Source organism: Xiphias gladius, chromosome 5, assembly GCF_016859285.1.
Source record: "Xiphias gladius isolate SHS-SW01 ecotype Sanya breed wild chromosome 5, ASM1685928v1, whole genome shotgun sequence".
Lineage (NCBI taxonomy): Eukaryota > Metazoa > Chordata > Actinopteri > Istiophoriformes > Xiphiidae > Xiphias > Xiphias gladius.
Window position 1 is genome coordinate 14,912,437 of NC_053404.1, and position 13,278 is coordinate 14,925,714.

At 41.6% G+C, this 13,278-nt stretch overlaps 1 protein-coding gene across 15 annotated transcripts in view; it reads right to left on the minus strand.

Moving 5' to 3' along the window:
• Positions 1-330: 330 nt before the first annotated feature.
• Positions 331-13,278, minus strand: part of si:ch211-285f17.1 (sickle tail protein homolog) — a 108,059-nt gene continuing 95,111 nt past the window's right edge. For 8 of the 15 annotated variants that reach the window (XM_040126430.1, XM_040126439.1, XM_040126429.1 and 5 more), the window contains 12 exons: positions 12,983-13,158; positions 10,696-10,826; positions 9,796-9,943; positions 8,741-9,227; positions 8,267-8,465; positions 7,856-8,145; positions 7,378-7,533; positions 6,934-7,056; positions 5,478-5,558; positions 3,682-5,373; positions 3,022-3,153; positions 331-1,976 (listed from right to left, as the gene is read on the minus strand). In XM_040126430.1, coding sequence (XP_039982364.1) covers positions 1,452-1,976; positions 3,022-3,153; positions 3,682-5,373; positions 5,478-5,558; positions 6,934-7,056; positions 7,378-7,533; positions 7,856-8,145; positions 8,267-8,465; positions 8,741-9,227; positions 9,796-9,943; positions 10,696-10,826; positions 12,983-13,158 — 4,140 coding nt within the window. In that variant the 3' untranslated portion in view covers positions 331-1,451. The remainder of the gene's footprint in view (positions 1,977-3,021; positions 3,154-3,681; positions 5,374-5,477; positions 5,559-6,933; positions 7,057-7,377; positions 7,534-7,855; positions 8,146-8,266; positions 8,466-8,740; positions 9,228-9,795; positions 9,944-10,695; positions 10,827-12,982; positions 13,159-13,278) is intronic. The other 7 variants (XM_040126436.1, XM_040126428.1, XM_040126427.1 and 4 more) reach the window with 7 other exon arrangements.

The window sequence follows — 13,278 nt, forward strand, 5'->3', positions numbered from 1 at the left end:
GGTAGTTTAAACACTAAAATGTACACAATTGTGCTAGATTCTGAAGCATGATTTGAAGAAAAAGCACGACTAATTTTGTACTTTAATATTTGTGTCAATAATCATTAATCATATTCTTACCTGTAATCATAGAGGCACAGCATGCAGAATTCTACTATATATTTTGTGTGTATATTTGTGGTGATGTGGAAGTGAGAACTGCTCTTTTGTGTGGTGCCTCTCCAGCATCATATTTATAACCACCCTAATGAACACACGCGCATGCACATAACCCCGACCATGTAACATACACTGAATCACACAGGAAACCAGACACGAGCTCGATGCCTTACAAGCATGCAAGTCTTTATTTTTGCTACTCCAACACAGTTTTATCTTTACCACATTGCTTCCTTTATAGTATGATTTAAAGCTTTACAAAAAGGAGGAGAAAACCAAATATTTACAAAATCTATCTGTGCAAACATAATTCTTCTTTTACACCACTCTCCTAAAGTATTTGAAAGGCATGCATACAAATAAACTTTGGTATGTTAACAAAACTACTTATTTTCTTAGTAGAAGCATCTATGTACACATGGTAAAACTGATTCATCATCTTGTTTTTAGTACAGTTTACATTTAGACAACAACACATGTTAACTTAACAAACCAAGACCAGCAGTGGAAAGACTGAGGTCAAAACTTAAGCCATCACACCAAGAGAGTGCATCTAAATTCCACTAAATCGTGTGACTCGGTTAGGCTTGAAGTGAGTCATTGTACAACAACTTTGGCAAAGAGGCACACTAAAATGAAAACCTGTATTACTCATGATACCAGTTTTTTTTTTTATCTGTAAAGAAATTGGCAGTTCATATGGGTGAAAAATGAGAAAATACTCTCAGAAAACAGAAGTTCATAATGAGTTCAACTTTAAAATATCTGTATACATTATGTATACATTCACAAGGCATTTACAAGACTGCTGAATTTCTGCCCACACAAGAAATATAGAAGATTAAATATACTATGGTTATTTAATCTCTGGTTTGAAAAATTAAACACAAATTTTACATCGTACTTTGTGATTGTACATCAACTCTATATTCCCTATTCATAGCTACGGCAAGAAAAATATTTTTTCAACACAATGAAAGCATCCCACTTCAACTACAAAAGGGTAAAACTAAATTGTTTTTAGTTCCATTGTAAAATCTTTTGCGAGAGCATCTGGTACACCTTCAAGAGAGAATCAAAAACCAAGTATGATCCAAAATTTGAAAGTGCAACTCAAAGGAGGTAAAAGCATCGGTGTGAGAATGCCAGTGTCAAATAACACATGAATTGGGGGAGTGCATCACTTAATACTTTTACAAAAAAAAAAAACACCAACAAACCAAAACTATATAAAATAAAACATTACCCAAGTCTACCTGCTATACAGTTAAGCAAGAGGGGCGACAATGGGCCTAAGTAGTGTCCTTAGCTGCTGTGGCTGTTGGGATGCAGGATTTGCCGCTGCTGCCGTTGTGGGATCTGTAGCTGGTGAAGCTGGGGGTGTGTATGGTGCGGATGCTCTTTCCACCTGGGCCCAAAGGTGTGGGCGACAGAGGGGAGGGGGAGGAGGAGGATGAGGAGGAGGAGGAGAATGAAGAGGAGGAGGAGGAGTGTGCTCGACCATTCTGAGTCTGCGAGGAGAACGAGAGAGCTTTACCTGTGTGCTGTGAGGGCGTGGGCAGTTTGACAGATCCGTTAGAAAAGGAGGGGATGTGGGAGGAAGGTAGGGAACTGGAGCGAGGACTGTGAGAGGACAGGATGGAGGACTTTGTCAAAGAGGAGGAGGAAGGGTTAATGGGATTAGTAGCATCTGAGTTTTGTGCAGACTGGGAGCTGCCTTTAGTAGAGCTAGGATAAAAAGCAGGGATTTTAGAGATGGGTATAGTAGGGGAAGTAGTTTTATGATCCCCTCCCACTCTTTTAGCACTTCCGTTAGCCTGCAAACAGAGATGCCAAAACAGATACTGGTTGTCAAAATAGAAATCTGGTCAAATAATACATATAAAAGGCAAGACGAAGTTAAATAAAACTACGAGTTATACACATAGAAACACACTATGATTGCACAAACATTGATTTTACTAAGACGCAACTAAAAGATACCAAAAACAACATATACAGAAGCTGTTTTCACTAGGTAACATGAAAGGTGAGACACACTGAACTGAGAGACGTTACCAAGAAACAGAACACTGCAAAGGTTAGACAGTGCGATGGCAGACAGGAAAGGGCATCTATAGACTGCCTCTGTGTTAGAGGAGTTGCTAGGTTTTGTGAAGGGGCTGTGGGGAGGAATTCAGATGGCAAAGCTGTATAGGAGAGAATTAGATAACAAGGTTAGGATTTTGAAGAGTGAGAGCAGACAGGGAAAATGTGGGCCAGTATTCCACTGAAACTGACGTTGCAAGATGGTGAGTCGTGCCGAGGTCTTGAGGGTGAGGAAATACATCACCGTGAGGTTAAGAAGCTATGAAGTAATGTTGGGTTTGAGCAGAGGTGCATTGTGAGAAGGGAGGAGCATAGCCAAAAAGTCAGTTAGGTTTGTATTTTAACATAGCCATAAGCATCCTGGGATTTGGCAACACTGTTTAGGAACTCAGCTGTGATGGGAATTGGAGATGTGATGACAGCTCAGATGATGAGAGGATAGGATTCCACTTTTCTTTGCCATTTTTCCTTTTTTTTTGTTACGTCACCAACACAGTGAAAACCATGAGCAGTGTCAACATGCAGAAGCATACAGTACAGTGATGTTATGGGGTAACAGTCAAGAGTCAAACATGCCTTCTTGTCAGAGCAGACTTGAGAGAAACATTAACAGATCCACAGTCGCCACCATGGCGCCTTTATTTTTATTTTTTTAAACACTTGAAATCTCACAGCTTTTGTAGTCTTTTTCCCCCTTTTAATACATGCCTCATGTTTTCGATCCCTATACGTTTGTTTCCTCTAGTCTCTGGTAATGCCCTACAGTAAAACTACCTGTCGGAACTGCCTCTGAGCGTCCTGCAGTTTTTGCTGTTTTCCTGCTTTGTCAGTAGTACCCGGCGACTGCCTGGACTTCGCAGACAAAGGGACGGGCATCCGACTAGTAGGGGAAGCGACACTGGTGTTCTGCAAGGGGATCCAAACGAAAAACAAAACAAGAAATAAAACAAAAGAAAGAAAAAAACACACACCATATAGGAAGTATGAAAAATCAAGGAACTAACAGGTAAAAAACCTGTTCATTCAACACCTCAACGATCAACACCAGTGAAAGATCATGCACCCGTGGGAATATATAACTTTAAAGTCAACATACATAGTACATGCAGTCAAGAATAAGAAAGACATCAGAGCCTAATCATCATGAGAGTGTCTTTGATGATGGGTTTGCCACTTGCTGAAAACCTCAGAGTTTTAGCAATGAACTGAAGGAGAAAGATGGTAGCCAGGAACCCAACAAAATGCCACCCCCAATCAATCACCATGATTTCACAGAGGCAGAAAGCCACAGGACATTTCCGACATTTCCAAGCAGCTGTGGAGAGGATTAATGATTCTGTAAATTCAGTGGTTAGGGTTGGAGTGAAGGTAGTTTGGAAACTGAAAAAAAGAAGGACCCAAAGCCTCCTGGAGCAACAAGAGCTAGAGCGAGACCTGTTGTACGGTGCTGGGGGCACTGGGGACAGTGGTGGTGGAAGTGATGGTAGTGGTAGTAGTAGGGATGACTACAGGGCGAGGAAGGAGCTGAGGTTTAGTCTTCTTTTGCAAGGAATTTTTGCCAGGTACCTTAGGGCCTGACCCTCTGGAGATAGGGAGAGAGGAAGACCTCTTCAGCCCCACTCCTTCTGAGCTTTTCCCATTCCCTGCTTTAGCCTCCTCTATAGAGACTGGCTCCTCAGGGGAGCGTGGTCCCATCTCACTAATAGTGGTCTCCAGCTGCTTAATGGTTTGCTCTAGGCTGTCCAGTGTTTTGTAGGTATTCTTCCGGATCTCATCTGTCCTGCAGTGGGAGTCGGAGTTCTGTTTCTTCAGCACAGCTGAGCTTGTTGCCTTGGGGGTGTCCGCTAAGGATTTTGAACGCACAATCTCAAATCTCTTTGCTTCTTTGTGCTGCCTGATAGTACCGTCAGATTCCTCCTCGTCTTCATACACAACAACCTGTAGAGTCTTCTTGCCTGACTTGGTGCCCGTGCGAATTGCCTGCGTCAGTGCCGCTAGCTGTTTCTTTGGGAACTTAAACTTGAACTTCTTCTTACTGTCCTGCTTGGCATCTCCATTAGACTCCAAGTTTATTCCACTGTCCGTTAGTTCAGATATTGAAGACGAAGATGAGGATGATAAGCTGGCATGGTCAGCGGTGCCCTGTGAAGAGCTGACCTTTTTGTCATCAACCATTTCAGTCCTTTCAGCTTTTACCTGCAGCCCACCATTCCTCTCTGTGTCTGACTCCTCACTCTCCTCCTCAATGTGCTCTTCTGCTAGCATCCTCTCCAGTTCTTCCTCACATTCAAATATGGTGGACAGGCGCTTATAAGCCGAACGTATGTCCATGGGCTCATCAAAAATGATTATGACGGGCTTTTTGTTGAAGCCATTATCCTGTGGCACAGTGGGATCTGCTTTGGTGTTCCCTCGGCTTGCAGCACCACCTACAGTAACTGTCTGGACACTTCCCTTCTTGGCATTGACCAGTTCCTGGTACTCACCACAGGATAGGGCCTGAACCTTAGTATTCGTGATCATAAATGCTATGTTTTCTGGGGGTGGAGGTGCCTCTTCTCCAGGTAGATCAGGACTAAGACTGGCCCCCTCATCATCATCTGCACAGTTAGCTTTAAGTGGATCACTGTTCTCATGAGGAGCCTTTTTAGTTGGGGCAACAGAACTTTTAGGTGCCTGCCTTATGGTACTGGTTGTTGTGGTTTCCATACGTGCGGGTATTATATTCTTACTAGACAAAACATGCTCCTGGACCGTTATACTTTTCTTTTCAGTGTTAATTTTGTTGAGGATTTTTCCCTTCTCCATTTCTGCCCTTGTCTTCAAGGATTCGGAGCGTTTAACTTGCTTCTTTGGCAGTTTTAATCCATTCAGTCCCACAGGTTTAGGTGATATAGGTGGAGGTGTTAAAGGTGGGGGAGATTTGGGTGGCGGAGACTGTGGCTGCTGCTGCTGCTGCTCCTGCTGCTGCTGCTGCTGTTGTTCCTGGCTTGGAGAATTGTCATTAACATTGACATTTGACACCTGTGTTGGAGGCTGTGTGGGCTCTTGGTGTTCGGGGGTTTCTTCCATTCCTGATGGGGGTGGATGATCTTTGGGAATCTGGCCAGTCACATAGTATATGACCTGTGATTGTGAAATTAAATCAGAAAGTCATTATTTAAAAACTTTCAGACACTTAACACTAAATATACATAAATATAGTCTCAATAATTAAAAGGCATACATACCCCTTGGCTCTGTCGCACAGTAGTATTCCCGTTTTCATCTGTGGCTGGATCTTTATCCTCTCGACTGGGCTCTGAGCTCTGCTAGGACAGTGTGTGAGGGAATAATATTACTGTGCAACTGGTGTGCCAGGTGGCTGTGGATTAACTGTGAATTCATATACATGATTACAGTAGCATCCACCATGTTCGTTGGGCAATTACCTTGTACAAGACAACAGCAAAATATTTAAGGTATATACTGCTCAGATTTACTCCAGTTTTGTATATGACATCCTTTTTATATGCTGTCCTGCTATAAATGCTGTATATTAAAATGCATGCAGAGCAATTAAATACATTTAACTTTTTAAAAGCTAAGACTATCGCCCACTTTTTTTTTTTTTTTTTTTAACAAAAGCCAAGTTATTCATGGCTAAACCCCACCTGTTCAGCTTTTATTTTTTTTGCACATGCCAAAGTTGACAATATTGCATTTTGATTTTATTCGTTTCTAGAAACTGGGTTTCTAGAGCTCTTCCTATTAATCGTACCATCTGTCTTGCTCAGATGGTAGGCACTACTGATAAACAAATGACTTCTCACACTACTTTTCTGGCAGTGAAATAATTTGGGCTAAAATAGTATACAGTACCTCTAAGTTGTTCTCTGAGAGAGCTGATACTTACATGGCATGTTTTAAAAGGTTGGCTTTGAACCAGTCAAATTTGTTGCACCTGAACATACCTGTCCTCTTTGTCACGTTAAAAAAAGATTATATTAAATGTATGTATTGTTTAACCTAAATGTTAGAAACTTAAAGAGATGTGCTGGTTACATTGGTGTAAAGCTGGGAAAGCAAATTGAGGTAAGGTTGTGCAAAGACAAAGAGAAACAGAAAAGTAATTCCTCAGAAAAGTATAAGTGAGGAAGAGGAGCATGCAAAGTGGCCATACTGATCTCTATTGAACCAAGTCTGCAAAAACAGGTTGTGTCTACAAAGTGAGTTTTAACTATGTTGTTTATCTCAATTGTCAATCATTTGAGAAATACTTGTTCTGTTGATTTTATATGAAGACATGTCATTAAAGAAAGACAGAAGACGATTTAATTGCCTGTAGAATACAGTGCCGAGGTCTTTATTGATTTGGAGAAAATGACAAGTTATAATTAAATCAGTGGCAAAACACATCATTGTCTGGTCCAGACACACATAAGACACAGCATCTTTTCAGAGGCTTCATTTTATGCAGACTTAATCCTGAAAATTCAAGCTGTGATATCCAGCAGAATCAAAAGAGGGAAGGAAAATGAGGCAGCAAGGAAAGGAGCTTTTTCGAGGCAGCTGTTACAGGTTTCTCTCGAGCCAAAGCAAGGGTGCAAAAGTTGTAGAAGGGTTAAGATACAGCCATCGATTGTATCAGACAGTTGGCAGAGGCAGGCAGTTAGCTGGGCAGCTGTATGGCGACGTATATTTTACCTTTTTGTCTTTGGGGGGCAATAAGGCCCCTGGTCTTAGTTCTCTGATTTGTGGTTCAATTCGAGTGGTGGGATCTACCACATTTTTCACCCCTACATCCTTAACTGTGCACTTCTGGAAAACCTGAAGAGTGGAGACAGGTGAGGGGGGGAATGGGGACAAGGATTTTGGGGAGGGAAGGAGTTTGAGTATCTTCACCACCACTATAAAACCCCACACCTGACAAATATATATTCAAAATCAAACTCTTTCAGCAGCTGTCAGTGACCATCCTTTGCCACTTCTGAGGAAGTCAGCCAACATGGGAAGAAACGATAGGCAACCCACTCCCATAGTGCAGAATGCAGCAAAATCAAGGACACCTTAATAAACCCATTAGTTGTGTGTGGTCATGCGTTTGGGGGATAGTTTATGGAAGTGCTTGAGTGCACATGTGCGTCTAACCTGGAGCTCTGCCATGATCTTGTCCCCTTCATCCTCTTCTTCTCTGGCAACAGAACCAGCAACAGGGGGAGGGGTAGCAGGCTTCGCCTTACTCTCTGGTGGAATCTTGGTGGGTTTGGGTTGGGGAGTGGGAGGTGGGTCCTCCTCTTCACCCTCCTGTAAGAAGTAATGTGAAGAAATTTTTTACTCACTACTTTTCCAAGTCATACAGCAAGATCCTTCAAAGATTGGGGTAATTGCAGAGTCAATTTAAACAAAGAGCCAGGAGTTAGTTGAGATATTGATACTACTCTCATGTCTGTACTGTTCTGAAAAAAAAGAAAACACGAAGATGGCAGGAAAGAAAGTGCATGATGCCAAAAATTGTAACAGTTGTGTTTTCTTCCGCTTTTCTTTTTAAAATCTCAAAAACGAGATCACAAGCTGCAGTTGCAGCTGTTTGACAACATTTCACAAGACAGACTCCTACCAGACTGACCTGAGCCGAGACAAACTCCTTCCTGCTGGTGTACACCACCTCACCAGAGCGTGTGGTGGTCATGCCTGAACTCGAGCTGGGGTAGGTCTTCCTCGGAGGAGGTGGTGGTGGGGACTTGTTTGCCTTTTCCGACCCTTGCTTGATAAAACTGTCAGTGGGTCCTGGCTTGGTGGCAGTCTTGGAGGGTCTCTCCAGTCCAGGCTTGACTGGTTTCTCCATCACAGGCTTCCCAATTTTCTCAAGCCCCTTTTTGGCTGGTTTGTCAGAGTCAGGCTCAGACTGGGGTTCTTCTGTCACACAGATCAATTGAGTTTTATAGGAAGATATAATTTAAAGTGTGTTCATATAAGAAAAAAAATGTTAAATCTGTCATATTTGGGTGGTTAAGTAACATTTGTGTTAGATTTGTACCTGAAGATGACTCCACAAGATTGTGGATGTCGGCTTGTTCTCCACTGGCATCAGGTGACAGTGCTGGGTTCTCCTCTATCTCTAAACTGGGAATGCCCTTCATCATGTTGGCCTGGGCCTCTTGGAGGATCTTCTCAAACTCTTTTCCATTGTAATGACCCATGTTCTGCCTCCTCTCCTCCCACTCCTTCTCTGCTGCCTACAAGTTGCAGGGAACAAAGAATGATACAAAAATCCAAATAGGTTTTCTGATTCTGAGGAAGAAGAGTGAGGGAATGTTATTCCTAAAACACAATAAATTTAAATTAAATAAAATAACTACAGGAGTATAAGATAAAGCAATTCAGGGTGACTGAGTTGAATGGTTTGATATTTGCATGATGCTAATGAAAGACTGTATATCATCACAGCTTTACTATGTTAGATAAAAAATAAATCAATAAAATATGCCCTTTAACAGGTGTCTAAACATACTTCGATTGATATTGCTCTGTTTTTGCTCTTGTCCTGACTGCTCTGCAGCTCCTCTATGACAAGATCCTGGTTGCCATTATTCACTGGGTTCCCGTGTGTCTTCTTATGACGGGTGGGACTTGGTGGATCCGAGGATGCACCCTTGGGAGATTCCCGGCCTTGACTCTTGCTTGGGTTGGGACTAGGAGCCTGAGTGGGACTGGGGGTGAGTGGGGGACTGGGCTGAGCAGTCAAGGCTGCAGACTGCTGGGACTGCTGCATGTGAACTGGGGAGCTCTGGACATGATGGATGACGACCGGGGAGGAAGGCATCACCTCTGATCTGATGGTTGAGTTCTGGAGCTCCAGTGGGGCTGAGGTGGAGCTAGGCTGGACTGGTGCTGGGGGAGCTTCTGCAAGGGCCTCTGATGCAGCTGCTGAAGGGATGTTATCCACTGGGATATTACCAGAAGCATCAGTCCCCTTCTGGGAACCCTCAGTAGCATGTCTGCAGAGAGGAGGGAAACAGTATGGATTACAAAGCATGTAGAAAACATTGTTCTTAAAACAATACCTAATATTCACAGAAATCAATTAGACAGCCAAAATTAGTATTTATGGTTTTGTTGATTTCTCACCTAGACTGAAATAATTCAAACCCTACATTAAAGTTGACAAATAATGTTGATTAATTCTGACACAAGGGGTAAAGAGAGAGAGTGAGAGAATAAAGTCTAGAGTGAGTTTGGTTTGTGTGGCATATTAAAATGGGAATGAGGTCCTGTTGTGCCCACTAAATTAGTTCACTCATCGGTTCACTGAAGGCGATGGAAGTAAATCAAGCTGGAAGCCATACTCTTCTGTCCACATGGACTATATTGGGATGAGGACTGGGTTGCCAGTATAATCAAATAGTACAATCTCCCACATCACAGACCCCTGTGAGTGGCTCTGCAGGGTACTTTTTGTTTTCATCTTCAATTCCCTCTCTCACTCTCAATCGCCATAACCTAGCAACCTCCTCTCCTTATCCCTACTTTTTCTCCTTTGACATCTTATCTCTATTTTTCCTCTACCTTCTCAGACTGCTGAGTGTGTCAGTCAGGCTCTTAACCCTTTTCAGCATGCTGTCCAGTTTATGAGGCTCCTCCTTCAAAAACTTGACGGCTTCCACTTCGACCCTGAGCACAGCCCGCATCCTGGTTTGGAGGGCTGGGAACTCTCCTAATGAAATACACACAGAGAAACATGCATGGAAAAACTGCAGAATAATATTTAAACTGTCACATTAGAATTTTCAGATCAGCTGATATATTAGTAGCTTTTCAATACTTATCCAAACATAAATCTATTGAACAATTTAATAATTGCATAACCTTAGGAAAGATAATGCAGTTTTATGTTAGGGTTTATACATAAGCGTGTGGTCTGTAAGTCTGAGGAACATTAATCATATCAGTCGTAAAATTCTTAACCGGCTCAGGGACCAGGGCCATATTTCAATATTATAATTGATCTACTTTCAATGGAATTTTATCATGGTGCTATGATCTTTCTCTACAAATTATTTTGTCCAAATTAATGATTTAGAGCAAATAAAAACCAGCAAAACTAGTCACGTCATGCATATTAGTTCACATACACATATTTTTTCTTCGAAAATCAGTTTGACTATATTTTCCAGCATGGGTTTCACATTTCATAGTATATATTAGTATTGGAAAATATCCTAAAAAATATTGATTTGAAATATATTGCCAAGAGCCCAGTACCAGCCTGATATTATATATACCAAAGTATCAATCTGTTACTTAAATAAGAGTAAATTAGAAGAACTTAGAAGAACCCATCTACTAAGTACTGTCTTGTTTTTCACAGTAGTTACTAGTATTAGATTTAACAAAAAAAACAGTTTGGAACAGTGGGTTGTACACAGTAGTGTTCCCAGTAGTTAATTGTATTCTCTGTCGTCTTACCTTTGAGGCCTGCCAGAGATTCTCCCACCTTCCTCAGAGTCACTGCTCCCTCTTCCACGTCCTTCAGGGTCACCACTCTGTGTGTCGCTGCTGAGTCCTTCTGCAGAGAGCCTACATACTGCTCCAGCTCACTGCAGAAACAAAGAAAATGCACAGTGGGAAGGACAAAAAATTTAGAGTTTGACAGAAATCAGTTCTCCTACAACAATGGATTAGTACAAACAATATGGTACTTTAAGCCAGTGGACAGAATATCCAATGACTGACTCTTCTTCCCAAATAAAATTAATAATTATTGATTATATTCACACAATAAAACATTTTAATTCCGTTTAAGGTACTGTTTTGTCCTGATATACTGACATTTGTGTACTGGGGCACAGTTTCAATGGGAAAAAGACAGAAAAAGAGACAGATACAGAGTTCACATAACTATTCCATTTTATTTACTCTTTACAAACACCAGGGGGAAGCACACAATCATTTATAATAAAGATCATACAGTGATACTGATGAGAGCAGACTCAGGAATATGAGTATGAGTTGAGTATTTAAAAAAAAGGAGAAAATTTGATCATATATAAAATATGTACAAGGATTAACAGTGACAATAAACTTTTCCACTGTGCACTGCACTTTCCTTTCAGGTTGCTTAGACTAGATTTGATTGGATCTTTTCGCAAAACTGCAAATGTTTACACACTGAATGAGAGCTTATTTGTAACAGAGCACTTCCTGACAGAGAAAACATTTCATGCTGCTTCACAGCCATCCCAGTGCTCGAGAAAACTGGCTACTCCAAGGGGAAATGTGCCGAATGATTATATTGTGTGCAGTATGGAATTGCATGAGTGTAAAATGGTGTTTCATTGTGGCCAGGTACCTTTGAGAAACACTCTTTCATAGAAGTCCCCTAAAGGGTGTGGGAAAGGCTAGAAGGAGACTGTGTTAATGTGCTACGCTATGTCATGGCCTGTTGGTAATAGGAATGATGGTGGGAAATTCCAGCTGAGGGCAAAGGAAACAGCTTTTCCTTTTGTATCAAACCTCCAATGGAAAAAACAGATACAGTATGTCTCCATAATGTACATCTCTGTGTGTCAGAGTATAAGAGGCTCTACTCTAATGAAGTACTTAAAATAGCATTTGTATGAGGGATCATCATATTCACTTTCTTATATTTCTCTTTCATGATAACTGTCATCAACTGGAACTTACAGTATGGGATCCAAAATATGTGACTTAAGGTGAGAATAGCTTGAAATACTGTAGCTGCTGAGATTGCAGACTCACTTGCAAGTAAGTTTGTGGCACTCTACTTGGATAAACGCTCTGTATTTTTTTGCTCTGTGGAAGCTTTGTCACCATCGTCAATACTGTCCACTGATGATGACAAACCATCCTATTAAATAATCTTGGCACTAATGTGTTTGCTTGCTTCTCCCAGTCTTCCTGTCCTTGGATTACTAGCAAACCACATAGTAACAGTTGCACACTTTTAAGTAGTGAGCCTTTTTTGTTGCCGCAGAGTTATAAAATGTTACAAAATGTGCCATTATAGGTCATGATAGATTTAGTTTTCCTCTTAAGGGGGCAGTGATTTACACACCACATTCTTCCCCTGGTCGCAAAGGCAAACAACCCTAATAGCCAATGACTTATTTAAAGTGCCAGCAGCCGTGTTTTGCCAACTTACAACTCCCTACAGTAGATACCAAGGGTAATCCACCTACTTCTGCCTGGTTATTTCCCAGTCTCCGTGATCTGCAATCATTTCGTTTATCGGAGCATATGCTCAGCACTGTCTAGTAAGACAACTCTGTTTGACCTTGCCTGTAAACATCCAAATAAAATTACTGTTCCCTGTTGGCAAGATGCTGCAAATGAATTAAAATAAGAGCAGGGTATTGAGTAATTACTCCACAGTTGAGTCCATTGTTCTAGACTGCTGTCTCTGAGAGGCAGGCACTGCTTGCCTGTAAAAACCTGTGGGCTGTAATTTGGAGGGCGTTGGCTTGTCAAAGAGTTTAAGATTGAATAGCTAAGGTGAGCTGATAAAAATGAAGCCTTTTGGGGATTTCCTATAAATGGAAGCACCTTGATTGGAGCTGCATTGGTGTGTATTGAATAATCTCAAATACTCATCCAAGACTCTCATGAAAAGGGTTAAAACCACCAACAGTAAACATTCAGCAATGAATGCAAACAACCGCATCTATCCATTGTAGCTGATATAAAACATAACGCCTGTTATGGAAGTAAATCAGTAAATTTTGAACAGCCTTACCTGAGTTGTGTCAGGACACACTCCTCCAGTCCCAAGTATTTGTGCCTGTCCTCTTCTACCAAAACTCTCTGCCTCTGGACTGGGTCCTCTATACGACGCATGGTCTCTGCGAGTTTAACACTGATTTCCTGCTCTGCCCGCTTCAGCTGAACCCGTAATGCCTCCTGGTTCTGAAGCTGAGGGTAAACACATAGTGGAATGAGATATAGCAGGACCCGGACTAGCAAACCAATATACAGATCTTTTAAAATGTCATTCAGATGCATACTCACTCACATGCATGCACACATGTGGAT